Source organism: Cuculus canorus, chromosome 1, assembly GCF_017976375.1.
Source record: "Cuculus canorus isolate bCucCan1 chromosome 1, bCucCan1.pri, whole genome shotgun sequence".
NCBI lineage: Eukaryota > Metazoa > Chordata > Aves > Cuculiformes > Cuculidae > Cuculus > Cuculus canorus.
Window position 1 is genome coordinate 138215124 of NC_071401.1, and position 27498 is coordinate 138242621.

Consider the following 27498-nt stretch of genomic DNA (forward strand, 5'->3'; position numbering starts at 1 on the left):
AACCCAGTCTGTGTCATGATATCCCTGTCCTATGGATATGGATGGATATGGATGACATGGTATGGGTTACCATACCATGTCCTATGGAATGTGCAACCTATGGTTGCTGTAGTGCTCACTTCTGTGGAAACATGGGCCCTATTTGTAGCTTTTCCTGAATAGGTTACGTTCATGGTTGTTTAGAACGGCACTGCTGGGAAAGCGCAACTTAGTCCTCAGTGTTTCCCAAATCATGTATAGTATATGGAGTGCAGCAAGAAGTGACTTCTGTATTTTTGGTAGGTAACTCATCATTATATTTAGAGTAGGACCAGTAATTGTACATCAACTCTGCATTTTTTTTTACTGAGATCTTCTACTGATTTCCATAAGAACACCTTTTATCCATTTGAATTTCCCTTGAGCCTGCACAAGTACTTGTAATGGAGTCCTGACCACAGGCTGGGAGCTGCTGCCTTGTTTCTGGGCCAAGATGAGTAGATTTAGAATGATATAAGGGTAGATAACTAGGGTAGATGTCATATGACCTGATTTTTATCTGTCTAAAAGTTAGTTATCTAGACTAAGCTACATCTCTAGACTTTTGAATCAAAGGGAAGAAAGAAGCACCTCCAGAGACTGTTTCCTCCCACTTATTTTAGACGGCTGTCTGACTATGGGATAAATTACTCTCTGGAAATATCTGCCTCTAATACCTATTGTGAGACTCTAGATGGGGATCTTCAGCAAAACTACTTCCTAAGGATAGGGTATACCAGATTCTATAGAAATACTTGACTGTCTCAATGTATTTAGGTATTTTTCTTATATTGATATATTAGAATGGATAGAACACTCCTCAAAAAACCTCAATTCTACCCAGACAGAAAAAAAGACAAGTAGTGCCAGTTTCTCAAGCAGTGGTCTGACGATGCAGGAAGCAGTGAACTTGGTGCAAACATGGCCTCTACGAGAAATTCCATGAAGAAGACAGGAATTCAATGTGCTAAGGCATCATAGACTCTCTATAATGCTTTATTATCTGTGAATTATTCACAACAGAGAAAAACACTGTGTTCCACACTGAACTTTGCACAAATTTACTGAATATTAATCTGTGCATTTGAGAACATATGTTAACTTAATATCTCTACTCCTATTTTTCTTGAGAGGTATTTAATTTGTGTGTGTTGCTGAAAACTGGCAAATGGCTCGGAGTGACTCCTTACCTTTCTTCAGTACCTCAGTGCCACTACTGGTGGTGGTGTGCTGAAACAAAAGCAGGTTATAAAGGTCAAGATCTGCACAGCAGGTGCTTCCCAGTGTCACCTAAACACATCCAAACACTGAAAATTCACAGAAGTCACTAATGTGCTCAGGTATAGGCCTTATGGTGTGTTCTTTTAGACACTTTTTTATGCACACAGACCACACAAGTAGCCTACAATTACCTACTTTAAGATTGAGAACACATACTTACACTAAAAATGTTTCTGCAACATCTTTCAGCTTCCAAAAAGCCTGAAAATACAGAAAAGTTTACCAGTGCTCTCAAGCAGTTAAAATTTGAGATAAATACATTTTCAGGCTAATATTTTTTTCCTAGGAGAACACTATTTTCATAGAAATTATTTCATTCATTATCCCTGTAAAAAGCCTTTTTCTTTCTTCCAGGACTGCGGAGACAAATGTATGGATGATATCTCCTATTCATTTGTAAGCGGAAGTTTCTAAGACACTATCCATGAAACAAAGATTCATGTAATTCCAATGATACTTCCTTTCTCATGGCACTACATAAGAACAGAATATCAGAGAGGTTTCAGTGCAGACAATCCTTGGGAAAGGATTCCTCTTGTTAGTATGTTTTCTGTGTGTTCATGTATGTGTGTGAAGGAAGATGCCCTTGAAATATCTCTTTCTTCATTTTGCCTTTAAAGATAAGCTCAGTTCATACTTAAGCACAGCAGTAAGTGAAAGGTGTTTGACTTCTGTGTTCAGCACATAGGTTCCTACTTTAAGGCACTTGGCAAATATGCTAATGTGAATTGATTAAAATGGAGTGTTAAGTATACGAGTAAATCTTCTATACTGGGCAAAGTGAATATTTGGAAAAAGGCATTTAAACCTCAAAAGTCAGTTGAGATAAGCCGATGCGGTAATTAAAGCCATCCCTCTGAAGAGGCACTTCAGTTTTTATACAGAGAATACATTTTTTTTCTTCTTCTTCCCCTTTATTATCTTCTCTCTTCAAGAGGAAAGAGGGTGCTTCCTTGTCTTCAGTTTCTAAAATTCACATTATTATGATGAATTCTAAGAAATTACAAAAATAATGTTCTCTAAAACTAACCCAGAAAGTTGTATGATAGTAGGCACAAACTTATAAATCCATTAAACTACCACTTGTTCTTTTTTTTTCTGAAATGGAGATAAGAATTTAAAGCAAATTTTTAAGTGCATGCTATATATAAGCAGGTGTTTATTTGACTGGAATTTTTTGATTCCTTTTTTTTTTAATTCCTTTTCTAGATCTGAATCCTCATCCTTACTCACCCTGAGCAGAAGTTATTTTTGAACACAATAATCCTACTGAAAATGTAGAATTGCATCCTGCATGTGACGGTACTATGACTTTCTATCTCATAAAAGTTTATATCATGATTATTTACTCAATAGTTAATTAAAAGCCCAGGCAACAGCTTTTATTTCACTGCTTTGCTTATTCCTGTAGATACTGAAAATACCTGCAGGCATCTCAGAAGCTCTCTTTTAAATAGTGATGATGAATAAGGATATTTGAAAACAGAGATCACTGTAGACAAAATCGTCGTGTTTCCTCCCTCCAAAGAGGGATGGATTAAAATATGAAATATGTGTAGAATATATTCTTCAAACAATTATGGAATCAAATATTAAAAAATGGATGTCTGAGAGATAAATAAGAAAGGACTGGTAAATCCTTGTAATAGCTGAAGACAAGGTAAAACATAACTAAACTGAGATCTATCCTTCTAGTTTCTAATCAATTAAGATAAATATCGTGTATCAAATTCTCTGTGTGTTCTCCTAGCCAAGTCTCTTTATTAGGTGCTTGCAGTCAGATTTCCATAGCTATCACAACTAGAATACTGACGTTAAGATATTTTTAATGCAAAAGCAAGAGTAATGCTCTAATAACAATGAGACCTCTCTCCTACATAGAACAAGGCTTAGTCATAGACAGAGTGCTCTTGCAAATTGTATGAGTGCAGAAGACAAGTCACTTTACATTTGAATGAATATTACATTGCTGCTGACATACACTGTTAAACAATTGCCATTTTGGTGGGCAGTATCCTCTTCCCTCACCACCTTTAGCTGTTTTTTTAGAGAAAGCAAGGGTGCCACATGGAGTTAAGGCAGTTTTATACTCAGCCATTTTCTGCCTTTGTTCACTATTGCTTTTTCCTTGTACTGTCTTTTGTGAACACAAAGCAGTATGTGGCAGAAAGCTGACCACTGCCTTTACACTTTCTTCTTGTATTGTCAGAGGATTTTTTAATTTTTCAAAGGTGGCAATGGGTAAATGGAGAAAATATAAATTGAAAGAAAACTTTCAAAATATCTTATTGGGAAATAAGACTTTACATTCAATTTTAGTTAAAAGAAATCAAAGATGGAAACAGAATTTATATTTCTACTTAAACTGGATGAGCAAAATCCCAGTACAGACAGCCATCACTTGTGACTTGGAGACCATCATGAAGCAAGAACAGAAAGTAGTGCTATAGTTCTTATGAAATGCATATTTTCTGTGGAAGAATGAAACTTTTAATACATCGGAAGCACGTTAATATATTTTTACTTGAGAAATTTTCTAGTATGCAAGAACTGAGAAAATATGCTCTCAGAAATTTACAATTGTGATGTTTTACTCTGTGAAATAACAGGAGAAAATGCCTTAGCTTATGCTTTGGTGCAGCACTGAGCAGGCCAGGACCTTCAGCCACCAGTGGTCTGTAAGTCATCAGCAGAGGCCCTAGAAAAAGTTTTCCAGTACAGTAGCATATTTGTACAATTTGAGACAAAACCACACTGTGTAACAAAAATGCCAAATATCTTGCAGGTGTGTTATTTCACCCTCCTAGCAGCATAACCACACAGGGTAAGTTGTCGTCCAGGGAGATTTTTCAGGAAGGCTGAGTGCTCCCTCAGTAAGCTGAAAAGACTGCCCTGGAGGCTATGCTCAAAGCCAGGCTTTCATTAACTCAAATCACACCCTCACCACAATTTTTATACCTGCCATTTAGGCATTTTGTGTGCCTTATGAATTATTTCTGTGATGGAGATGTGTGAACACAAGTGTTATCAAAAGACTTAAGGTCACAGATGAAACCTGCTTCAGCATCAGTACTTGAAGATGCATCTACTGATTCTTAGATTTAACGTCTACCCAATTTGATGAAAGTCATAGAATCATAGAATCACTAGGTTGGAAAAGACCCACTGGATCATTAAGTCCAACCATTCCTAATAATCCCTAAACATGCCCCTCAGCACCTCATCTACCTGTTCTTTAAACACCTCCAGGAAGGGTGACTCAACCACCTCCCTGGGCAGCCTGTTCCAGTGCCCAATGACCCTTTCCGTGAAATTTTTTTTTCCTGGTGTCCAGTCACATATTCTCTTCTTATCACATCAGATGGAACTATTTACTCATGGTCAAAGTATTCTGATTTCATAATGTCCAGTAATCAGTAACCAGCAGCATTCAGTCTGTAGTGCAACCACAGAGGTTATGTGACTATGAGTGTCTTTATCTTTGATTTTTGCATGGTGAACTGTTATAGTTCAACGAAGGTCCCAAAGGAAAGGGTGCTCCTAGTGAATGTTACAGTGCCCAATTATCACGATCTTTGCCCTCTTATGGAATTAATTACATCCCGGTTATATAGTAAGTAGATAAACTTGGATGCTTTGAAAAGAGATCCATAAAGGCTGTTAATCTGAGAAGAAACACCGCAGATCGGCAGCTGGGGATGTTGAAAAGAGTAGTATTATGCTTACATGCTTCGAGGTCTAAGGTAATTTTCTCCACTTTAAGTTCAGACCCATTCTGCTTAACAGCTGAGCCTCCAAGTGCTTTATACCAACTGGGAAGGGATATATCTTCTATCAAATCATTTCAAGACAGCAAAACAGGACCAATGTGCAGCACGTTCCTTCCAGCTTGACTTTATCTCAACCTTTACTAGGACACTGCCTAGCCTGTATATCTACATGGTTCTGTGCACTGTTAAAATTCCTTTCTTGCTTGTGAGCACTCTCTGGATGTCTTCAGTAGGCAGGAGAGACAGAACTTCATCCTCAGAAATCAGGCACAGCTGTAGCTCTTGCCCTTTATGGGGTAGATGGGCTTAGTTTTTATGTAAGGAAGAACTCATCCCTTGTCTTTCACATCTAAGTGAATTCTAAAATGCGCAGCTGAAAACACTTGGCAAAAATACAAATTCTGCAGTAAGTAAACTTGAGTTAATTTTCAACAATTTAGAATAGGAGTAAAAGTTTAAGTGTATGGTATCAGTCATTTCTCCTGAAAAGCTTTTCAAAACTGTAAGTACCCAACTGTCTTGCCATTTTTCTTTGTGTCTGTCTAACATTAATACAATTGCATTTGAGTAACAGTTTGAACTGTACCTAGTAAAACAAGATTTCAGAATAATTTTTTGCAACCATAATAATAAATTATTTTAAAAATTGGCCCTTGCTTGGTTAACACATGATTTTTAATTTTGTAAACAAAGCAAGGACTTATCATTTTATCCATATGACTAAATGGAAGAAAAATTTTATATAGAAAATAAGACATCACCTTGTTGCTCAGGCAAGGTAACTTGCAAAATATCGCTTTCTAGACATTCAGATCAAGATATTTTTATGTTTTTCTTCTTCTTTGTATTGTTTAACAAAGGTGAAATGTGCTTTAAAACTATAAAATGTATTTAGAGGTTTGTGCAGGACAAATATGTCCAAACTCATGTCTCTCAATGCTAGCCTTCCTGCGGTTGTCAGCTACACTGAATAAGCCTGCTTTGATCCACACAGGATCTGCTCTGTTCTTAGATCAACCTTGTTCAGCCCAAGTTACATAAGATTACTTTGTGCATCTGCTTTGTAGCTGTAGCCTGTACTGAAACTGTCCACACTGTGCACCCTAGTGATTTGTGCATTATGTAAAGTGGGTGTCTTCTGGAGACAAGTCTGCTGATTACTTGTCTGCTTTTCTGTTTGCCTGTGGAAATTTAGTTCAGTAGCGGAGATAGCTGGAAAAGGCAGTTGCAGTTTTACCAATAACCGGTTTCATAGCCTGCCATAAATATGTTCCTAACTCAGTGCAGAAGTAGGAGTAAGATCCTGTAAAGAGAGATTCTATTGACCTCTTCCCTGATATTTCAGTGGATATTGTAGGCTTATGAGTAGGATCTAAGTGTAGGTGTTTACATGATAGCTGGTAGGTCAATGAGAATCCAGGTTTCACCCCTTGTGAAGGGGTTTCTCTTCTTATGTTCTTGGCTCCACTTTGCTGCTCTTCTCCTTACGTGGATCTGACACTTGTTGAACCATTCTGTGGACCAGATCAGCTCAAAGTGATCTTTTTCCTGCACTAAATTTCTTCTTATTTAATGAGTTAAAGAGATTTGCATAAGAGTTTGGAGAGCCCAAGAGTGAAAGCAAGGTAAACAACAGGAATATACAACGGAGAGCAGGGAGACGGAAGAAGGCAGTGGGAACACTATTGATTCATCTTTAGCCACTGAAATTGTAGTCTGAATTCTAACTTGGATTTAAAGTGTGGAGAAAATGCACTTGAGCTGAGTGAGTCATGTACCTACATCTCTCTGATAATCAAGGCTGTTAGTCTGTGTTGGCTTCAGTTTCATTTGACCAAATGTGACCGCAGAAATAACTTAGGCTGGGGAAAGTAACCTCAAGAAGATAACTGAAAATAATAATTCTGTCTATTTTGTTTTTAACTTAATAATCTTAATAACCTTCCCAGTAAAAAATGGATTGAAATGCATTTTTTTCTACCATAATTTATACTTTGAGGGAAGATAATACTAAGTAAAGGCAAACATTGCCATTTTGTCATCTGTAATTGTGTGAGGGATAGTGTAGTGTTTCTGATACCCCAAGAGAAACTTGGGCAGAGGTTGCTGGCTGGTTTCCTCTAGCACCAGAAGAGAAAACCTGTAATCAGCCAGGTGATATTCCCTGTGTATATTAGTGAAACATAGGGATTGGTGTAGTAAGGGACAGAATCCTCTATGCCAGCTCTGAGGAGCAGAGAAGGACAGACATAGGGGAAAGCAATCTTTGTTCTATTGCTCATCTTTTGATATCACAGGTGGGCTACAGTGTGAGTAAAGCAGAACATTTATATATCATAGTTAATTGTCTTGTCTTACTAATTACATATACTTAATTGTAAAGCAAATCTTACCAGGAACACTATTATAATGCATTACACTTTTGGAGACTGAAAATGAGGATGTAGCCATAGAAGGAGTTAAGTTAATGCTCATGAATTTGCTTGGAATCAAGTCAATTAAGAAACACATTTGAGAGGATTAACATTGTTGTAGAAATTAGTGGTTGAAGAGATTGACAGGAGGGAGTGCAGAGTTGAAGAATGTGAAAGGCAATTCAGTCCGATTGGTGGGCTTGTCTAGGGCAGCTTGCTTCCCAATCGTGGCTCCATGGAGGGCAGGTGCTGCCAGACTGTATGTGGAAAGTGGATCTGAGACGAAAAAGAGGAAATTAACCTATATCCATCCTAACTGTAAGTTAGGGCTCTAACTTGCCCTGGTTTTCTTCAGCTTACCCAATCAGGCAGCAGGGAGCTGTATTGAATAACTTGATTTAATTAAGCTTTTGAGGCAGTCCTTAGAGAAAAAAATTCTTTAAACTGGTGTTCTCCCTGTTTAACTCATTGTGTTAACCCTCAGATGTGTAGGGGCTTTTACAGGCAAATATATTGTAACTCTCGGTAATTAATTATTCTTTCTTTCAACACATATTTTGGAAATACATAAGATATTTAAGAAAGCAGGTGGTTTAGTGCTACCAGAAGCTCTAGGCATCAAGTCAAGATGGTGGCAAGTTAAAGACAGATAAAGAGAGATATTTTGGCAAATCTTGGGAGAGGAAGAAGAACGGAGTCTGATTTGTTTCTGTTTGGAGCTGAAGCTGCTCTGGTAGTTTTTGTTTTATTTTTTCTCCTTCTAATTTTAATGCCAAGAGTTTCATCTCCAGTAGAGTTTCTATTAAAATTAACAAAGCTACATGGATGCCGGTGGAAGAGGCAGTGCAGAACTAACTGTCCTTTTTATGCTAGCAAGAACAGGCATACTAAATAAAGACCATGGAGACAGCTATACATCAGTCAAACATGTCTGTCTTCATAGTTCTGTTTCCACAGTGGTCAGTATCAAATGCCTGTGAAGGGGACAGAAAAGCTATATTACAGACAAACTAACTTGTCCTCAGAACATTTGTTTCCTCTGTTCTTTGCTTACTGGTTGTATGCTGCTGACAACATTCAGTATCTGACAAGAAATAGCTAGCTGTCGCATTACTGACATTAGAATAGTGTTTAGGCTCGTAGCTTTTGTTGGAATCCAGTTTTGTTGGAATTCAGTCTGCAATTATTTAATGAAGATGCTCAAAACTCAAATATCCTAGAAGGAACCTCATATTTTTTTTGCAAACATGGGATTAAAGTTCTTCTTTTTTCTTTTTTCTTTTTCAATGCTGTAATGGGATCATTGGATAGGCTTAGAAACAGACATTGGGTTCAATTAAAAAAAGCAACATGAAAGAAGATGGGAAGCCACAAGCAAAGGACAAATTCTGCTGCATTTCCAAGCTGAAGGTACAGAAATATTTTAATGATTACACACAATTGTGATTGCTTGTAGTTAGAGTTGTTTGGTGGAAGTTACAGTCTAGACGAAATGACTGAATAAACTCTGTTTCTTTCCTTATCCTTAATGCCTTAACCAATGTCAAGCAAGTTGGTAAGAAATCCTCTGTTGCTGTTTATGTCCTTGAACTTTATACCTTATGACATGTGGGAGCTACTGTTAATTGATCCTTGGAAGGTCCACCTCTGAATTTGCATAATCTCCCTACTCTGACATGTTTATCATTCCTTCCTAAACCCTTGAAATTGGCTGCTGATGTACCCTAGACTAATCAAGTTTTCAAGAAGCTCTATAAAAGGTTGAAAAATAGCTTTTTTTAATAGCAATTCAAAGTCCAAATATGTGAATTATGCTTGTTTATCATTTGCAGCAGGTATATTTAAAGATACTATTGATTTTATTTCATAAATTGTTTATTAAGAACGCCAGAGTTAAAGGGTATTTAATATTACTGCACATATATATATATATATATTTTCACAGTTAATTGCTACAGATTCGTATAAAAAGGACACATTATGTACCCCTCCTGTTTGAAATGACTTCTTCTGGGCTCGTGACCTCTGCTGAGATGGGAGAGCAAGCATTCGAGCAAAGGAAACTATCTTAGTTCTGCAAGTAATTTAAAAGTCAGATGAGAAAGGATGTGAGGGTCTTTGCACTCTGCTCTGGCTGCAGAGGTTATGCGGTCCTGCAGATGGCAATCTTGCAGCAGACACACGGTGGGAGAGGCTGTGCTGCACCTGCCTTGGTTGGGAAAATGGGGCTTAATATTTCTGAAAACATTCTTGACGGGATCAGGTGAAGAACAAGCTCTTTCTTTTTTCCTTTTTCTTTTTTTTTTTTTCTTTTTTTTTGGTTTAGTGGAGCCATAGCCCTGTGGAAAAGGATAGATGATGGGACTTGGACTTGTATTTTTACACACATCAGTGAACAGAACTGTCCACTTTTTTTTTTACCTGGAAGAACATCTTTGGTGGGGAAAATAGCCATGGAGTATTCCTAAATATCTTATTTCGAATTCTTTATGCATTCTCCTCTTTCCTTCCTAGGTATTCCTGATGGCATTATCACTTGCATATATTGGTAAAACAATGTCTGGTGCTTACATGAACAGCATGTACACACAGATAGAGAAACAATTTAATATTCCATCGTCTTTAGCGGGGATCATTAATGGAAGCTTTGAACTCGGTAATCACTCATTTTAATATTTCTTATTCTTTGAAAATACAATATGTTGACTGAGAATGTATTAGGGACTCTTATGTCCATTAGTGACTCTTATGTCCATAGCAATCGCTTGATTAGTGCAAGTGGCAATTGTGACCAACTCTATCCTACCATTTCAGCTGGTACATATAAATATTTAGTGTCTTGGAAGATAATGAGAGAACTTGCATAAAGAAGTTTAGGATTAAATGTTGGTTCAGCTAGTTTCTGCACTACTGTAAGATATACCAGAGCAACTAACAAAATAGAACTACTTTGAGCTTCGTATTGAATTTTTCTGAACAAACCAGAAAGATTTTGTAAACTTCATTTGAATTTAAGCTCATATTTAGCATTTTACAGTCCTTAGAATCAGTGACCTTGAAATTGGAGTGAATTGTCTCCTTACTCAAACTCAGTACTACTTCAAGATTTCATACCTGTACAACAGTAAAGGAAGTTTCCAATTCTACTTTTAGTGACCCTTACCTTGCCTATCAGTGAGCTTTATTGCCCAATGACAGGCTTATGTCTTGTGATTGGCATGAAAGCCAAACAAAAGGCTTGACAGTTTCAAAGCCATCTAAAGGATGATCAGAGTGCTGGAGCACCTCCCATATGAGGACAGGTTGAGAGAGTTAGAGTCGTTCAGCCTGGAGAAGAGAAGGCTCCAGGAAGACCTTATAGCAACTTTCCAGTACCTGAAGGGGCTACAAGAAACCTGGGGAGGGACTTTTTACAAAGGATTGTAATGATAGGACTAGGGGCAATGGGTATAAACTGGAGAGGGGCAGATTTGGACTAGACATAAGGAAGAATTTCTTCACGATGAGAGTGGTGAGGCACTGGCACAGGTTGCCCAGGAAAGTTGTGGATGTCCCATCCCTGGAGGTGTTCAAGGCCAGGTTGGATTGGGTCTTGGGCAGCCTGGTCTGGTGGGACGTGTCCCAGCCTGTGGCAGGAGGGTTGAAACTAGATGATATTTAATGCTCCTTCCAACTCAAACTATTCTATGATTCTAAGTAGAGTTCTTCAGAGGATGTGTTTTACACCTTTAGAGTCACAATATGGATGTTTATTATCTTTGACTCAGCTGAGGAAGTGGTCTGCACAGGTTCTTATACACTGGTGGGGACGAGGGGCAAGACTCCTTCCCCGTACAAGAAGAAGAAACTCTTGGTAACATCACACGGCTGCCTGCAAAGAAGCGTGATGGGGCTCAAAGTTATGGTAGAGAAAGAATGTCCAGAATATATTCTTGCTTTTCATAAGGAGAAGTCTTTAAGAAACATGAAATGAATGAAGTGTTATGTAAAATGCTTATTATTTAAATAAATTAACCTTTCATATGCACTTTCCTACAACAAGTTGTGGTATTCTTATCTCCAAGGATGTAGAATCACTACGAATAAACATATTAATATTTGAAATGATTCAGTGTATGTGGCAGACATAAGTAACTTATCAAGGACTGGTAAGTGTACAACTTTTAAGTGTCATTCGAGCCACTGGTTTAATACATTCTGTCTAGCAATCATACATAAAAAAAAGATGCTATCTTCTTTCAGAGCATAATGCTCATCCCTCAGAGACATATTTTTGTTCTTTTGACAAGAAGATCACAAAATTACCACGTATACTATTACTGAATTGTTATTTTTATGGGGCCTGATTAATAACATGAGGCTTGAATATTTTTGTAGTTGCATAGAGATAGATGAAGAGTAGAGAAATCAACTGATTCTAAAGTGAAAGTGGTAGAGAAGGCAAAGAAGATTTTAAGCACTTTTATATTTTTAAATGTTACTAGGCACAAAAATCCGTATTTTTTTCCTCTCAAAGTCTTACTGAAATTAATACTAATTTTTAATTCATTTTTTCTCTGTATGTCATTGTGCATTTATTATTTTTAGTACAAAAACACTTGCATATATACTTCTGTATTTTCCTCCATATTGCAAAATAGAATATCCTAGGAGAATAGCTTCCTAAAGCAGCTATTATTCTGCAGCCTCTGGGTCTAGTCTTTACATACAGTAGTAGGAATTTTTTTTCTTTACATAGATACAGTCAAAAATATCTTTTACCATGATCTCTCTTCCATTCTGCCTTCTCTTCTCATGTTCTTTCCATGTGGTATAACTCTGCTAGAAAAAAAAGATCACAAGTAGGAGGGAATTACTGCATCATTTTGGCAGTTCCCTTTCTAGTTACAGTTTTATACAAGACAAGGGAAATACCAGATATTGAGCTAACAATATATATGGAAATTTGTGTTGTGCTTTATATCTTTTAAAGAATGCCTTGGTTAGTAAATAATAACCAGGTTCTTTCTGCAGGCAACTTGCTGCTGATAGCATTTGTGAGTTACTTTGGAGCAAAGCTTCACAGACCCAGAATAATTGCTTTGGGCTGCACAGTTCAGGCATTTGGATGTCTTTTAATATCACTTCCTCATTTCCTATTTGGAAGGTGAGTATTGTGCTTAGCTCACAGAAGCTTCTCTGATACTTACCTGCTTTAATCCACAGAAATTGGATTGCTTGTTGAGAGAGACATCACTGAACGAGAGTATGGTATAATAAATATACAGTAACTTAATGTTGTTTTGTTTCTGAGATGGCTTCAAAAGTCAGTCATCATCACCTCCTGAAAAGAGTCACTCCTCTGCTGGGAACCTTGCCTTGCCTTGCCCTCCTCCTTGTGCTACCTCTTACGTGATCTCTCTGAAGAAACAGTGGACCATGATACTGTTGCATTACACTCCTAGCTCTTATCTGCTTGGATGGGCAATGCAAGATCATTTTTAAAGATGTCTTTTGTGTGGAGCTTACGTGACAGATCATACCTGATAGCTGTGTTGGCAAAGCCTTTAGAGACCATAATGATTCTTTAACCACTTTTTTGCTATTTTTGCTTGGCTTAACCAAATAATCATTTAGGCTTGTCTACATTTTAATCGGTGAGATATCTCTCTAGAAAAGAAGATCCTGTGATATGGGTTTCCTTCTTCCTGCAGCTACACATTTTTCTTATAGGTAGCTTCACTACTGAAGTACAGATTTATGAGGTGGTTCTGATGTATTTCTTCTTAACCTATACTTGCTTTCCTTTGATTCAAACAGGTATCATATTGAAAGCAGTATTTCACCACAGGAGAATTTTTCAGTCATGCCTCTGTGCCTTGTTAATCAAAGCTCATTCTCTTTACCTACAGATGAACCATCAACAGGTATGACTCTTCCTGTATCTGCTAATACTTTTTCCTTAGTTTTTATACTTTTAAGTAAATAGGATTTTAATTTTATTAGCAATTATTTCTGGGTCCTGCTTTTAATCAGTCCTTTTTACAGACTTAGAAACTAGAGATCAGGAAATTTCCTTCTTGTTTCTTTAGTCTCTGTCTCCATAGTTGTAGCTTTTTCTCATACAGTTTTCACAGTATTGGAACAGCTTTGTTAATATCCCTATCAGTCCACTTCGGGGAACACCGACTGTTCTCACAAATGTTCCTCATTTTGACTTAATACTATGATACTGTAAGGAGATGGGAAACTGCTTTGGACAACCAGTAAATGGCTTCAGGGTTCTTTTTCATCGTACCACACAAGAAATAAAAGAATGAAAAATAGAGGCAGAGCAAAGAAGTAGACCTCACTTCATTTTAGAGGACAGAGAAAATAGTTTAAATTATCTGAAGAAAGAGATTTTTGACTGAAAATTTCCTGGAAGACTGAAATATGTATATGCACTTGAAATATGCATATAAAGTAATTACTATGAAGTCAAATGGCTCAGATGCAGCTGGACATGAGGAAAAATTTCTTCGAGAGTGACAGATCACTAGAACAGGCTGCCCAGAGGTGCTGTGGAGTCTCCTTCTCTGGAGATATTCAAAACCTGCCTGGACTTGTTCCTGTGCAACCTGCTGTATGTGAACCTGTACGTGAACAAGATGACCTCTGGAGTTCACTTCCTACTCCAAACATCCTGTGATTCTGTGATTAAATGGTCACACACAAAATCCTCACATTGAGGATAGGATTAATCTCCTGAGTCTTCAGCCAGCTCAAAGGGAGGCTTTTAGTCTGAATCATCTTTTTAAGCTCCCTTGATAGCTGGTCAAAGGAGAATGCAGAAGTCTTGTGGAGTGTCTCTTTTGCTGTAAGGACATTCATGATGTTTACTATAGAGTGGATCAGATTACCTCCTGGACACGCCTACTGACTGTTGGAAACTTAGATGATTGGTGTTTGGCAAAAGTTAGGTGACCTGAATCTCACAGTTAACTGGTATGTTTTGTAATGGTGTTCCCTCAATGTGTGCTAAAGCTGAATCACACTGCTATAATACTGTATGTACACAGCGACATCAAATCATAGTGGTGTTATAGTGTAGTCTTCTGTGTCTCCATATAGTAAAAGATGTGGCTTCCATGCTTTCCAAGACTGTATGTCACTTAAGGCATAAAGTTTTCCATCTTCACAAGAAAAAATTGAGAAAAATATGTTTCATAGCACTTGATATTAATCTTTCATTTGAAGATTTCAGTATTAATCTTTCATTTGAAGATTTCAGATACTGTTTTTCTTCATCTAATAAATGCACAAGTGAAGATATAGATAGGTAAAGTATGTTCTTCTAAGTTATACAGCCATTCAATGTACATGCTAGAACCCATCGGTCCTCAAGCCTATGAATGTATTTGGGTAAATTGATTGTTTCCTTATGAGTTTATGGGCAAGCAAAATTGTCATGTTCATACATGGAAGTCCATCTCCTGCATGATGCAAACACTGGTTTGAATTTGACCAGATCTGCGTGTGGATTGCTTCACCCATGTTTGCTGACAGATATTCGACACTGAGACAGGAGAGCCAGGCTTGATCTCTGAACAGTAATGCTTTCATTTAGAAAGTCATCAGCTGATGCTGACAAAACCGGTTTCTATTTGTTAACAAATTGATACTGAGAAGTTTCAGCATGACAAAGTGGACCATACAGTGGAACACTGGAATCTGAAGCAGACTGTATGGGATGATGAAATGAAAGTTCAGGCAGAGAAAGTAAGTACTAAAGGTCGTATAGTTGCTGATATAAATGTCCTGCTGTGGGGCAAACAGGATTCTGCTGCAGCATGGTATTCTTCTGCTGAGTTATGTAGGAAGACAAGTGAATAAATGAGTGCTAGATTCCCAGACAGATTAAACAGACTGGCCAAATTGTTTGTTATTGATCTTGGTTTTGATTAAGAGTTAAATACTGAAACAGATAGCATCAGGACAGATTACATTTTTGGATAGGGAGGTCATTGATACATAGTGCAATGTTGTAGAAGGTGATTAATTTAGTCTGGCATGATTTTCTACCCCTTCATCATTGATGGTCGGGTGCTGTCCTCTCTTTACTGACAGGAAAAGCAGTTGGTGAGGGAATTAATTAAAGAGAAGGGCCTAAGTTATGCAATTACTAGACTACCAGGTGATTGGACAAGGTATGACATGGAGAAGGAAGGAATTTAAACTCCACATGAGGAAATGCAAGGGCTTCTTCAAGTTCTGGAGCCTTTCAAGTACTGCGACTACTTATTTCCCTGTTTTACAGGACAGGACTACCCATCAAATTTTAAGCTGTTAGTCAATTTTTTGTCTCTAGAATTAATTATTAGTTAGAAATAAAACATTAATTCTGGCTTCTTATTTCATTCACAGAATGTGAAAGAAAGCCTAGATCCTTGCTGTGGATATTTGTGATGATTGGAAACATAGTACGAGGAATGGGTGAAACTCCCATCATGCCTTTAGGTGTTTCATATTTGGAGGATTTTGCCAAACCAGAGAATTCACCTTTCTACCTGGGTAAATATACTGTATTGTGATAACTCCCCTCTTCCAAATGCACACACACAAATATAAACAAAAGCAAAAGAGAGGCTTATTATAACTCCCTTCAGTCCAATAAAGGAAGAAAGAAGACAGACGTAACTGCTTTATCAAAATAATAATAATGTAGAACTTGTAATTTAACTGGGAATGAACTTGTTGAAATAATGCCATTTCTAGGTGCAAAAGTCTATTCAGTACAGCTCTCTTAAACCTATGTAACAATTCCAAGAAAATAATAATGCACAGGTTCTAAATTAGTATGTTTTCTCTTTTTTCATACTTTAGGATGTTTACATACAGCAACTATAATGGGCCCCTTTCTTGGTTTCTTGTTGGCATCATACTGTGCAGAACTGTTTGTTGATGTGGGATCAGTAGGTACAGGTAATGGACGAATATATAATATCTTACATTAAAGTCACTAGGCATGATGGTGTATTTATTAGCACTATAAGACTTCCTGTTGTTAATGTGAGGTGTCTTAATTTTATCTGAGTTTCCTGATGCATCTTTTAGAACGGACAATCTGTGTGTAATATTCAATTCAATAAAAGGTCTGAATTCACACATACACAAATCTGCACATAAATTATTTGATGAATAATTGTGTCATCTGACTTAACATAAGAAAGGACTAGCATTAATTTAATACAAAATACTGAAATTTGCCAGAAAATTAGCAACTTAGAAAAGAAAACTGGAGACTATCTTCTTTCACCAGCCTCATTTTAAGAATCTTTAAAATGCCAGAGGTGACTAGGAAAACACAGAATGATAGCACAGAATGTTTCTGAACTAATAGAAGATGTGTGGGTTTGATTTTTATTTTTTTTTTTTTCAATAGAGGACATAACTATAACAGCTACAGATGCCCGCTGGGTTGGAGCATGGTGGCTGGGTATTTTGATTTGTGCATCACTGAATCTTCTTGTGGGAATACCTTTTTGCTTCTTGCCCAAGTCACTTGTGAAGGAAGGGGAAACGAATGAACCTGAGGAGACAAGTAAAAACAGTGTAGTACTATTGCAAGAAAATGATAAAAATGAAGACAAACAGACCGTGCGCGAAATGGCTAAAGGCAAGATATATTCTGTTTTATTTCCTTTTTAATTTAGTCCTTAAGGTGTGAACTCTATGTGTATTTTTCTAAGTGAAGATGAGTCTAAGGTATGAAATGCAAACTCTGTTTTTTCATGTCTCTCTAGTACAAAGGATTTGCACAGGGATTTAGAATGGATCCTCAGAGAGGGAGAATTATAATTTCGTAGATTCAGGATACAAAATCACTCCTTTCTCTCTCCTGCATTTCAGATGTATGTAGATTTGAGTCTTTTCTTCCTGGTAGAGGATTAATGCACTGAAATCTGGTTAAGAGTATCACAACTCAGTGAGCTGTGAACAAGTTATGGGTATTGGTTACTTGTACCCCATATTCATTGTGCAGAAAAGCAGAAAAGCAGAAAACCAGCACAGGTCTTGTGCATTTTTTGAGTCCAACTTAAAGCCATAAAAGGAAAGTGACAGGTGCTTAAGTGTCTCATAAACATTTAATGGTCACGGAACCAAGATCTATTTGACTTAGATTTATTCATGTTACTGTTGACAGCTTTGACATCTGTGGTCTTTGAGATCTATATATCTGTAGGAAGCTATTTTTTTCCTTCCAGTTTTAGTGGTACTTGGAAATGTAAGTGAATGTAATACATCAAGGACTTGGAAATGTAAGTGAATACAATACATCAAGGCTATTATCTTCAGAGTAGTCTCATGATTTTGTATACTCAGCTCAGGGCCCCCTGACTGGATCTTAATTTTCAGAAAGCCTGTGCCAAGTGCCAACTACCTCTCTGTGATCTTTTAAGCTGAGTCCTGAAAATTTACCGCACTCGGAGTACTCAGATCTTGGCTAATATTGCAATTTCATTTTGATAAACATGACATTTTTCTCTGCAGAGACCCTTTAGAGCTTATGTTTTCTTCATCATTCCTTCACTGCCTTGGTGTGACTGTCCCTGAATATCCTGAATTAAGAATCTTTTCATTTCACAGAAAGGTTAAAGTTGGAAGTGACCTCTGGAGGCCACATAGTCCAACCCCCTGCACAACCAGGGACACTTATGGACAGACTAGGACCTTTTCAGGCAGCTATTTAATTGCTGGGGATTTCAAGTTGAAAGTTGAAGTGTTTATACTTGAAGGTAGTCTCTTTCTCAGAAAGCTCTGATTATATTCCACATAGTATATATGAATAATATATATAATACAAAATAATAATACAGTCTGGTTTGGATACTTAACTCATTTTTTTGCAAGATTTGCATACAGACCCTCTTCTAATAAGATACTTGCCTGCCTCTGAAAGATATATATCTAACAATCCTAAATAGTGACCAGTTTCAATGAAGCATGGTCATTGTTTTAGAGATGATTTTCTGCAGTTTCTTGACAGTAGCTCAGCACATTAATACAGAACATTAGACGAAGAGGAATTGTGGGTTTTTTAATGGTTCAGGTCCTGACTTACTAGGCATTATACAGAAAGAAGACCTGTGTAAATTAATTTCTTAGATGCTTACTTCACTGAAGAGTGGCGGATTCAGGTTTTGAGTGTACGGTGGGAATAAATGCAGTCATGTGCCTCTTCTGCCCCATCAATTGGGTGTAGCAATAGCCAATTGATAGTAGCAATAACTAAAATCAGTGATCAGGTGTCTGGAGACAGGTTGTCACAGCCATTTATCTAGTGTGTTTGCACTCCTTCTCTCTTGTATTCCTTTTTCATACCAGGTGCAGGAAAGGGGTTTTCATGAATGTTCTGAAGTCATAGGACGAGAGAAAAAGGATTAGGAATGGTGGAGGAGTAGCTGCTGCTGAAAATCTATAGGTGCAAAGTTGAGTCACTGTACATCTAAAAAGTTTCATGCAACTTTTACAATAAGGTTATTACTGTGGTTGTTTTATAAGCATCAGCATGCATTAGTGTGTGAGGTTACCTTTGTGTATAGGAGACATGTTGGGGTAGCCTAGGCTAAGCAAGTAACCTTTGGTGTGTGATGTCTGAATTAGCCTGAACCAGTTAAGAACCATTTCTGTTCCACTCTTTCCCCCTCAGCCACACCGAGCAAGGGGTGATTGATTTCATAAATCATCACACTAACTTGTTATATCATTTCATTCCAGATTTCATCCCATATCTCAAGGCTCTGTTTCGCAATCCAGTTTATATGTTATTTATATTAATAACTGTGTTACAGTTCAGTGCCTTTAATGGCATAATGACCTTCATGCCCAAATATCTGGAACAGCAGTTTGGAAAATCTGCAGCAGATGCCATCTTTTTAATTGGTATGTTTGCAATTTGCTTTATTCTGTTCTACTAAGTAGCAATGTCTTTATAAAATTCTATTTTTTTACATGTGTATATATATTCATATGTGTGTATGTGTATATATATGTGTATACTTATGTTCACATGTAAATGTATATGCGTATATACCAGGGTCAAATGCTTTTACAGTTGAGAGATTCCACCCTACAAAACATTTCTAAATAATCATGCATTTTCTGCTAAGCATCCTCTAATTTTCTGTGCAGAATTTTATAATCTACTTCCCATATTTTGAATTGGCCCAGAAAGTTCGACTTATATGAAACTTGCCCTACTAATCTCAAAGAGGTTATGCTAATTTACATCAAGACTGCATAGGTCCAATGTTTCTGTTATCTTGATTAAAAACTAAACTATAAAGTAAAGGGTAGGTTTCATATGCATGAAAATGACATTAGCAATCTTAAGATGTAGATGGGTTGAACTTACGTACAGCTAAAAATGCCAGAGATCTGCAACATCTTCCATCATCTCCATTCATAAAGTTTTGGCCTTGGGCCTTTTGAAAACCTCAGATACATTTTCCATATGCAGAAATGTATGGCAGGAAAACACTGACCAACTTGTTGCCTTTTTTTTATTAGTTCTTCTTTATTAGTTATTTTCTTATATACTGAGGCTATAGGAACCTTTCTATGGTTTAATTTTACCATGTTTTAGATTCTCAGTTCCCTTGTTTACCTGAAGAATTTAGCTAACCATTATAGAAGAAACATTTTAAAATACATCTAACCATATTTTTGTTCCTCATTGCTCATCTTTCACAATACCTGTACCATTTGCTTTAAACCTTGCCATGCAGAATATCCCAGACCTTATGAGTATTACAAATGCCCTCTGTTACCAGTGTTTTGGAACTGTGCATCCAAAGGCATGTGACAATACATCTTGTGTTACATTAACATTGAGGGGCTGGGTTATTTTTCAGACAGCTACTTCCTAAACGTCTTTCAGTCAGTCTTTGCTTCATTAAACTATCAAACAGCAAAAAGGGAAGCATGAGAACATGTTCAGTGATTTCATATTAAACCTGAAAGTCTGTTCCTCCTTTCTGTGATGCTCAGTGTGCAACGAGATGTGTTCCACTAGATCATATTCCTGTTGAGTTTCTCTCTCAGCTAGGGAGGCTGTAGGGTTTTTTTTTTGTCTGTGTGTGTTGGAAGTAGATTGCAACTCTAATTTGCAATTTTCCAATGGATCATTTCAGTCTTAGCCTCCAGTTCACTCTCCAAGCAGTTCCCAACTGCTGTTGACTTTGGCAGATGTTTTGGGTGTGCAAGAAAGCCTGTAGAAACCTATTTATGACTGTAGTGAAATTATTCAGCCACAGGCGCTATATGAGTCTTTGCCAAACACAGTCTTCCCCTTCTGAGTATCTTTGATGGTCTGTTTCTTTATTTTAACATGGAATTTTCACTTGTTTAAACAGGTCTTTACAATTTACCGGTAGTATGTGTCGGCTATTTTTTTGGAGGCTTCTTCATGAAGAAATTCAAGATAAATATCTATCAGGCTGCAAACATAGCATTTTGGCTCTCTTTTCTGGTATATCTTGCCTACTTCAGTACCTTTTGGACTGTCTGTGATCCTTCCCCAGTTGCCGGCCTAACAGTTTCCTATGAAGGGTATGTTCTTTAAGACACAAAATGACTTAAATCTGAAGGCACTGGAATGATTTTTCTTCTCAAGAATCAGCCAGGGACTCCATAATTTTGCAACATTTTAGTTTCATGATCAGAATTCTCAAGGATTTTTACTTGCATGAGACAGTAAGTCTATGCTCTGTAAAGTGTATTAAAAAAGAGATCTACATTAAGACTCATTTGCATGAAATTGCATGTTCATATTAATTCTTTTACTAACTTAATTATACATTCAAGTCATGTAACTGCAGATAAAAATAAGAAGTTTTCATCAAACTAGGCATACAAGAATGTAATTTCAGAATTAGAGAGGAACAAAACCTTTTCTTTATCTTAAGCTGGTTTACTGGAATTTGATGCCTATTGAGTTATTAGAGAATATTTTATCTGCAGTTTCTTGATTTGAAGCCTGTCATTAGTCATTGTGAGGGGTTGTGTGTCTGTAAAATGCATGTGTAGGTACAAGTAACACTTACAGACAATCAAGAACACATGTGCCATAAATTAGGAAAATGCTGTGGAATGTGCATACCTAGTTGTGAACTGATAATATTAATATAATGTAATGTACTTTAATAAAATATAACATCCTATAGTGAAAAAAGGCATGACTCCAAGATAGGAACATATAAGATGTACCCTAGATCAACCCTTGAGCTAGAATAGAATCTTAACCGTTACAAAGTGTTACTCTAGGGTTTTAATTACGGAAATATTTATTCACCTTCTAAATGTATTTCAGAATAGAGCAAGTGTCATATGCAGAAAATACTCTGCTTGCTGCCTGCAACAATGATTGTGATTGTCCACTTAAAATATGGGACCCTGTTTGTGGAGACAATGGAATCACATATGTGTCACCTTGTCTAGCTGGATGTAAAGCCTCAAGAGGAACTGGGAAAAGTGTGGTAAAGCATAAATTTTGTTGTACTGGAACTATGAAATACTATAGATGAGAAACATCCATATCAATAGAGGGTGGGAAATATTTATACATAAGCATTTAGCTGGATGTATGAGGTGATAAATAGAGCTGAACCAAAATTCCAAACTGAATATGAAAATCAGTTTAAATTTAAATTAGAAAATACAATGAAGGAGTCTAATTTTCTTCTAATAATTGAGAATCTTAAATGCACAAAAATGGAGTGAGAAATTATTCTCAAGGTATTGCCAGTTGGAAACTTAAGTACACAAGAACATTTCAGCCAAAATTAAATTCTGTTCATGGACTCAAGAATCTCTTTTACTCTATAGATTTAAACAAGTAACCAGGTATTATAAAACTTTGATTATCTTAGTTAATAACATGCTTTCTGTTGAAAAAATGTTCTAAATAGACTGAAAATAAAAAAAAAAATGATTTCAATAAAAACCCAAATCATACAGATTTCAGAAAGCCTCTGCTCCTTAAAAATATTGTAGAGAACTATTAGGTGATAGTAAGGGCCAGACTTTGAAGCCCTTGTATACCTTTGCTAAAAATTGTGTGCCCTTATCCTGGCAATAGCCTCAATGATCTCACTAGAAGTAAGAGTGCGAGTAAGAATATTGCAGCCCAGTCTCAAACATTTCTGGTTTCTTTTCTGGCATATAAAAGACCACACACTAAGTTATGAAAAAAGAGGCTCAGATCTGTCGGCAATGGAACAACTACATAAACAGGCTGTGCTGGAAATTCGAGACCTCTCTTGATGATGGCCTTGAGGAAGGATGGTCCCAGCTACATGAGGACCATAGCTCCCTCCCACTCTCTGACTCTATATGCCACATTATCTATATGCCACATTATCTATATGTGGCATATGACTCTATATGCCACATATAGATAATGGTCGGACCCATGCCTTGCAGACCAGGGGCGAGGCCACAGTGCAAAGCTGCACATGTGTAACATACTCAAATGCAGGCGAGAGTGAACTAGGTGCCGACTGTGTAAGTCTCACAGTTGATCTGCGAGTATTGACAAGCTTATATGATTAAAATACTCTTTTGGCAGGTATTTGAAAACTGCACCTGTGTTGCGGACTCAGGGTTTTCATCTCAAAATGTCTCTGCAGTCCTGGGCCGGTGTGATGGAGGAGAAAACTGCGAGAAGATGCTTCATTATTATTTAATACTTTCACTAGCCTGCAGCTTCATTTTTTCCTTAGCAGCTATGCCTGGGTACATGGTCTTAATAAGGTACAGTAAAATGTCCTTAAGAAACCTATTGGACTTTTTATTCCGAGGTCAAATACCCTCAGGAATTAAAAGTGTGTTAGTTTTTGTATGGAAGGAGGGAGAATAGAAAGGCCTTTTGTCATTTCTGTACCGTATTAAGGTTTAGTTCATGCCAGCTTTATAACCTGTTGTTGCTTCTAGCTGTCAGCTGTATCCTGAATTAATATAGGAACACTGAGTTAGTGCACTGAGATATTGAGACGTGTGTGATAACCATGTGTTTATTGATCACATCAACATGCTATTGATTAAGGCACAACTATCTTGCACTTTGCGCTGTCCTCAATCCAGTTAGATGATACTTAGGACAATAGCTTTTCCTTTTTTTATTTTGCAGTCCTAGTTAAGGAACTTCAGTAAGCATCAACTAAGGAGGATAATGAACTCTTTCAACCAGTGCTCTATTTAGAATGTTTTGGGCCTAATGTGATGAAGAGATTGACTGAAAATAACATAGGTAAATATTCCTTATTAATCTCACCTCTAATAATTGGTGTACAATGTCATTATCATACAGGTCTCTAAAGCCTGAAGAAAAGTCATTTGGAGTGGGTATCCATGGGCTAGCTTCAAGAGTATTTGGTAAGAGAAGTTCTAACACACTTCAGAATCACAATTAAGTCTGATCTAGAGTTATATAAGGAACACATTAGGGCTATGGGTGTGGCACACTAGTCAACTTCTATGGAGTGCCTTTGATCAGGAAGAATTTGGGATATTTCTGCAGACTTAGGCGGCACAAAAAAAAGAACAACTTTCTGCATTTATTTATACTGGGTTATAGGCTGACAACATCTGCTGCCCATCCAAAAGTCATTTTACATTCCCTCACTCTTGTTATATATTTATTGAATATAACACTCTCATTGATGAGGGGAAATTATGAGTTTTGAATAGGACTCACTGTACGTATTGTAGCATGTATACATTGTTAAACAGGCAACAGGAAATAAAACCTTTAGTTGAGGGTAGTTGGATATGGAAGAGGAGAGAACACGAGGAATACAGAGAACATGATTCATGCTGCAAGAGGACAGGACAGATGGGGTATGTGAGAAACAGCACAGGTCCTATAGTGTATCTGTATCTGCTAATCAGAAGAAATATAATATTTACAAAAACACTATTAATATTATTTTTAGCTGGAATTCCATCTCCCATATATTTTGGAGCTTTGATAGATGCCACTTGCCTGAAATGGGGTACTACAAATTGTGGTGGAAAAGGAGCATGTAGGATGTACGACATTGTAAGATACAGGTATATTTTCTACTTTATTTTAATTTCTCCTTCTTACTGCATAGAGATGTAATTTTACGCTCTTTATCTTTTCCTAGTAGACAAACTGCTTCTGTGTAAGAGATGTTACACAATATTTTTCTTTGGCATCGGATTTATTCATCAAATGCAACCTTTGCTACAGACATTGGAACACCCTTTGAGCAGAAATGTTCTGGTGCCATAATTACATTCACTAATGACCTTTCATGAGAACAGATCTCAAAACACTGAATTGTGATAATTCACACACCTGAAAAAACCTGAAAGCAGTAAGCCCTTTCGGGAAAAATCTCAGATGTTTAATGGCTGGGTATGCCGTATGTTTGAACATAAAATGGTTGAAATAGGACTTGAAATAAGATAGCGGAGAGATGTATAGAGAAAATATAGGTACCCAAGTTGGAAATCGTCTCAGAATACTATGTTCCATGTTTTTGTAGTCCTTTGAGAGGCACTGAGGGAATTTTGAAGAAAAGTTTTGGGCTAATGGCCAAAAAAATTCCATTTATTACTGTGTTGAAGTTGATTTGGAAGAAGAACGCCTGCTCATGAGTACCCAGAAGTTTTACTCAGGTGGTCTGAGTTGCACTTTTCAGAGCTCTCTCTTTTCCCTTTGGAGAATGCCATAAGAGTACCAGGTGGCTACCTTCACTGGCTAAACTAGTTGCCTGTAGGCTGAATGATGTAAGTAGACATTTCACTGACACTGAAAATTCTCTGTTCTCATATTGATTTATATTCTGTGAGATCCAAAAGGATCAGTGCACAAGTTTTAGAGCAGTTGGGTAATTGTCACGAAACTATGTATGCTGAACAGTTTTGCTGGTTTTTCACAAATGCATGTATTTAATGAAGATCATCCTTTATTTCAGATGGATCTATCTTGGCTTGCCAGCAGCATTACGTGCAGTGTCCTACATCCCAAGTGCTGTAGTTGTCCTTATTTTAAGGAAGAAACATAAATCTGAAAGCCAAATTGTATTAAATGCACCAGTAGAAATGCAGGATAAAGAACAAGAACATCAAGCACTGGAACAGCGAAAAAAAAACTCAGTGTAAATTTTGGATTATATCCTTGTGAAAGATTTCATACTTTAACTAGTGAATACTTAAAAAAGTTTAATTATATTACGCATAGTTGTTTCCTAATTGTATTATGAAAGTATCAGTTCATAAAGAGAGCTTACAGGAAAAATGTGTTTGGTGCAAAAGGACAAGGAGTAGAAACAAGAAAATTTACGAAATGCAAGGTTTGAGTTGTATGAGCAAAGGGCTATGAAGCAGAAACATATGTTTTCAGTTCTAATTTCACTGAAGATAGTTAGGATTTTTGCAACGGAGTCCAGTGATTCAATATTTTATCCTGAGATTCTCTAATGGCTTCTGCCACAGCCTCTATCATTGACTGTAGGCAGAATTTGTAGCTTCTTTGGGCCCGAGATTTCCATAAATTTATTTAATTATGCTGTTAATCCTTTCCGGCAGGAATTGTTTGGTGTTCTGCACAGTGTAGGTGGCCAATATATTGGGAACTTTGTTTATGGCATGGCCTGGGTTCTTCAATAATAATAAGAACAAATAAAGAAAAAGATAATTTTAAAAAAAATTTATTGTTATGGTGATGTTTTAAGATTTGCATAGTGGATGGACTAGGAAAAGTTCTCTAGATTTTTTTCAGTTATATTCACTGTAGAGCAGATTAACTTGTACATTAAGTATCGTAGAATGATATTTGTGAGTATTTTGTCCATGATATTGCTGTCTGCTAAATCCTGTATCTTTTCGTGTCTTGTCAAATTTTTCTTTGAATGGTGCATAACTATAGTCATCCATGTGGTCTTCCTGGTCTTTGTACAATTTTTATTTCTCTTGGATGCAGTTCTGTAATGAATATATTATCCGTTTTGGGTTCACCAACCGTGAGCTTTTGCCCTGTACGGTCTTAAATATCTCAGGAAAAGACCCTGAATGTCTCAGGAACAAAAACATACAGAAAAACCTTACTGATAGAGTATATGTCACACTAGGTGTGTCTTTGGCTGAGTATTTTGCATCCATGTTTAGCTTCTAGATTGGAGCTGCCGCATGTTTGTCTCTGGTGCAGAACACCCTTAGGTCTCTCTGCAGGTGGCCATATAATAACTTCTCAAGCCTTTTTATTGTAGATGTTGGAAATAAAAAAAATCTTTTCTGATTACTATTCTCTACTGCAAAAGACATGGAGGGAGCTTCTGGAACTTCACCATGGACCAATGCTCTAATACTTGCCCATGTTTCCTACCTGTTTAATCTGTATGACACCGACTTACTCCCATTTTATCTATCTGGGAACATTTGCAGACACGGAAAAATGGGAAGGATATTTCCCCAAAGTAGTTACGTTAGTTAAGTTGAATTCTGGTTTACTTTAAGGTGTCTTATTAACACCATATGTGTAAGTGCTTGGAATTTCCTTCTGCTCTTGTGTAATCAATGACAAAAGATTCATTTCTTTCCATAGAGTAGGAAACCAGCTCTATAATTTAAAGTTTCTTCTAATACAGGAAGTTCTTAGAAGCAATTCTTTTAAAAAGATATGTCACAGCCCTTTACTCTCTTTACATCAGATGACAGAGCTGAATATGTATGACGTGAGGAAAAGGAATAGAAGGAAAGACAAATGTGATTCAGTCTGTAACAAAGTGCAGCAGAAAGTGCAGTTCCTTGTTAAACCACAGATATTCCAAAAACCTTGTGAAAATTTGAAGAACAGCTGATTTTCAGCGTTTTTCTTGCTACCACAGGGTACTTACCAAAAGCCATCATTCTTCCTCAGGGATATTACATTCCTCCAAAGCTAGAGTTAAAAATCTTTCAAAGTTTAGTCACAATTTGGGGCCAAGGTAACCTGGGAAACATGAAAAGTTACAGTGCACCGTAGT

The 27498-nt window shown here is 37.0% G+C and overlaps 1 protein-coding gene across 5 annotated transcripts; it reads left to right on the forward strand.

Annotated features, from left to right (window-relative positions):
• The first annotated feature begins 4904 nt into the window (after window positions 1-4904).
• Window positions 4905-25705, forward strand: SLCO1A2 (solute carrier organic anion transporter family member 1A2). 5 transcript variants are annotated; one of them, XM_054088646.1, is made up of 15 exons: window positions 4905-5042; window positions 8795-8893; window positions 9998-10139; window positions 12497-12629; window positions 13283-13389; window positions 15869-16015; window positions 16328-16426; window positions 16887-17120; window positions 19223-19387; window positions 20860-21055; window positions 21816-21981; window positions 23073-23257; window positions 23814-23878; window positions 24439-24556; window positions 25450-25705. In XM_054088646.1, the coding sequence occupies exons 2-15, from the start codon at window positions 8834-8836 to the stop codon at window positions 25634-25636; spliced, it is 2004 nt and encodes a 667-aa protein (XP_053944621.1). In that variant the 5' UTR covers window positions 4905-5042; window positions 8795-8833; the 3' UTR covers window positions 25637-25705. The 5 variants fall into 5 exon arrangements, with proteins under 5 accessions (XP_053944621.1, XP_053944614.1, XP_053944630.1 ...); XM_054088639.1 differs by lacking the exon at window positions 4905-5042 and adding an exon at window positions 5516-5571; XM_054088655.1 differs by lacking the exon at window positions 4905-5042 and adding an exon at window positions 6816-6834.
• The last annotated feature ends 1793 nt before the right edge of the window (window positions 25706-27498 follow it).

Bases quoted from the DNA above. Each gene is read 5' to 3' on its own strand.
- SLCO1A2 (XM_054088646.1), top strand. From the start codon at position 8,834: ATGAAAGAAGATGGGAAGCCACAAGCAAAGGACAAATTCTGCTGCATT. The intron at 12,630-13,282 runs GTGAGTATTGTG...TGATTCAAACAG, and splicing joins CCTCATTTCCTATTTGGAAG to GTATCATATTGAAAGCAGTA. The intron at 16,427-16,886 runs GTAATGGACGAA...TTTTTTCAATAG, and splicing joins TGTGGGATCAGTAGGTACAG to AGGACATAACTATAACAGCT.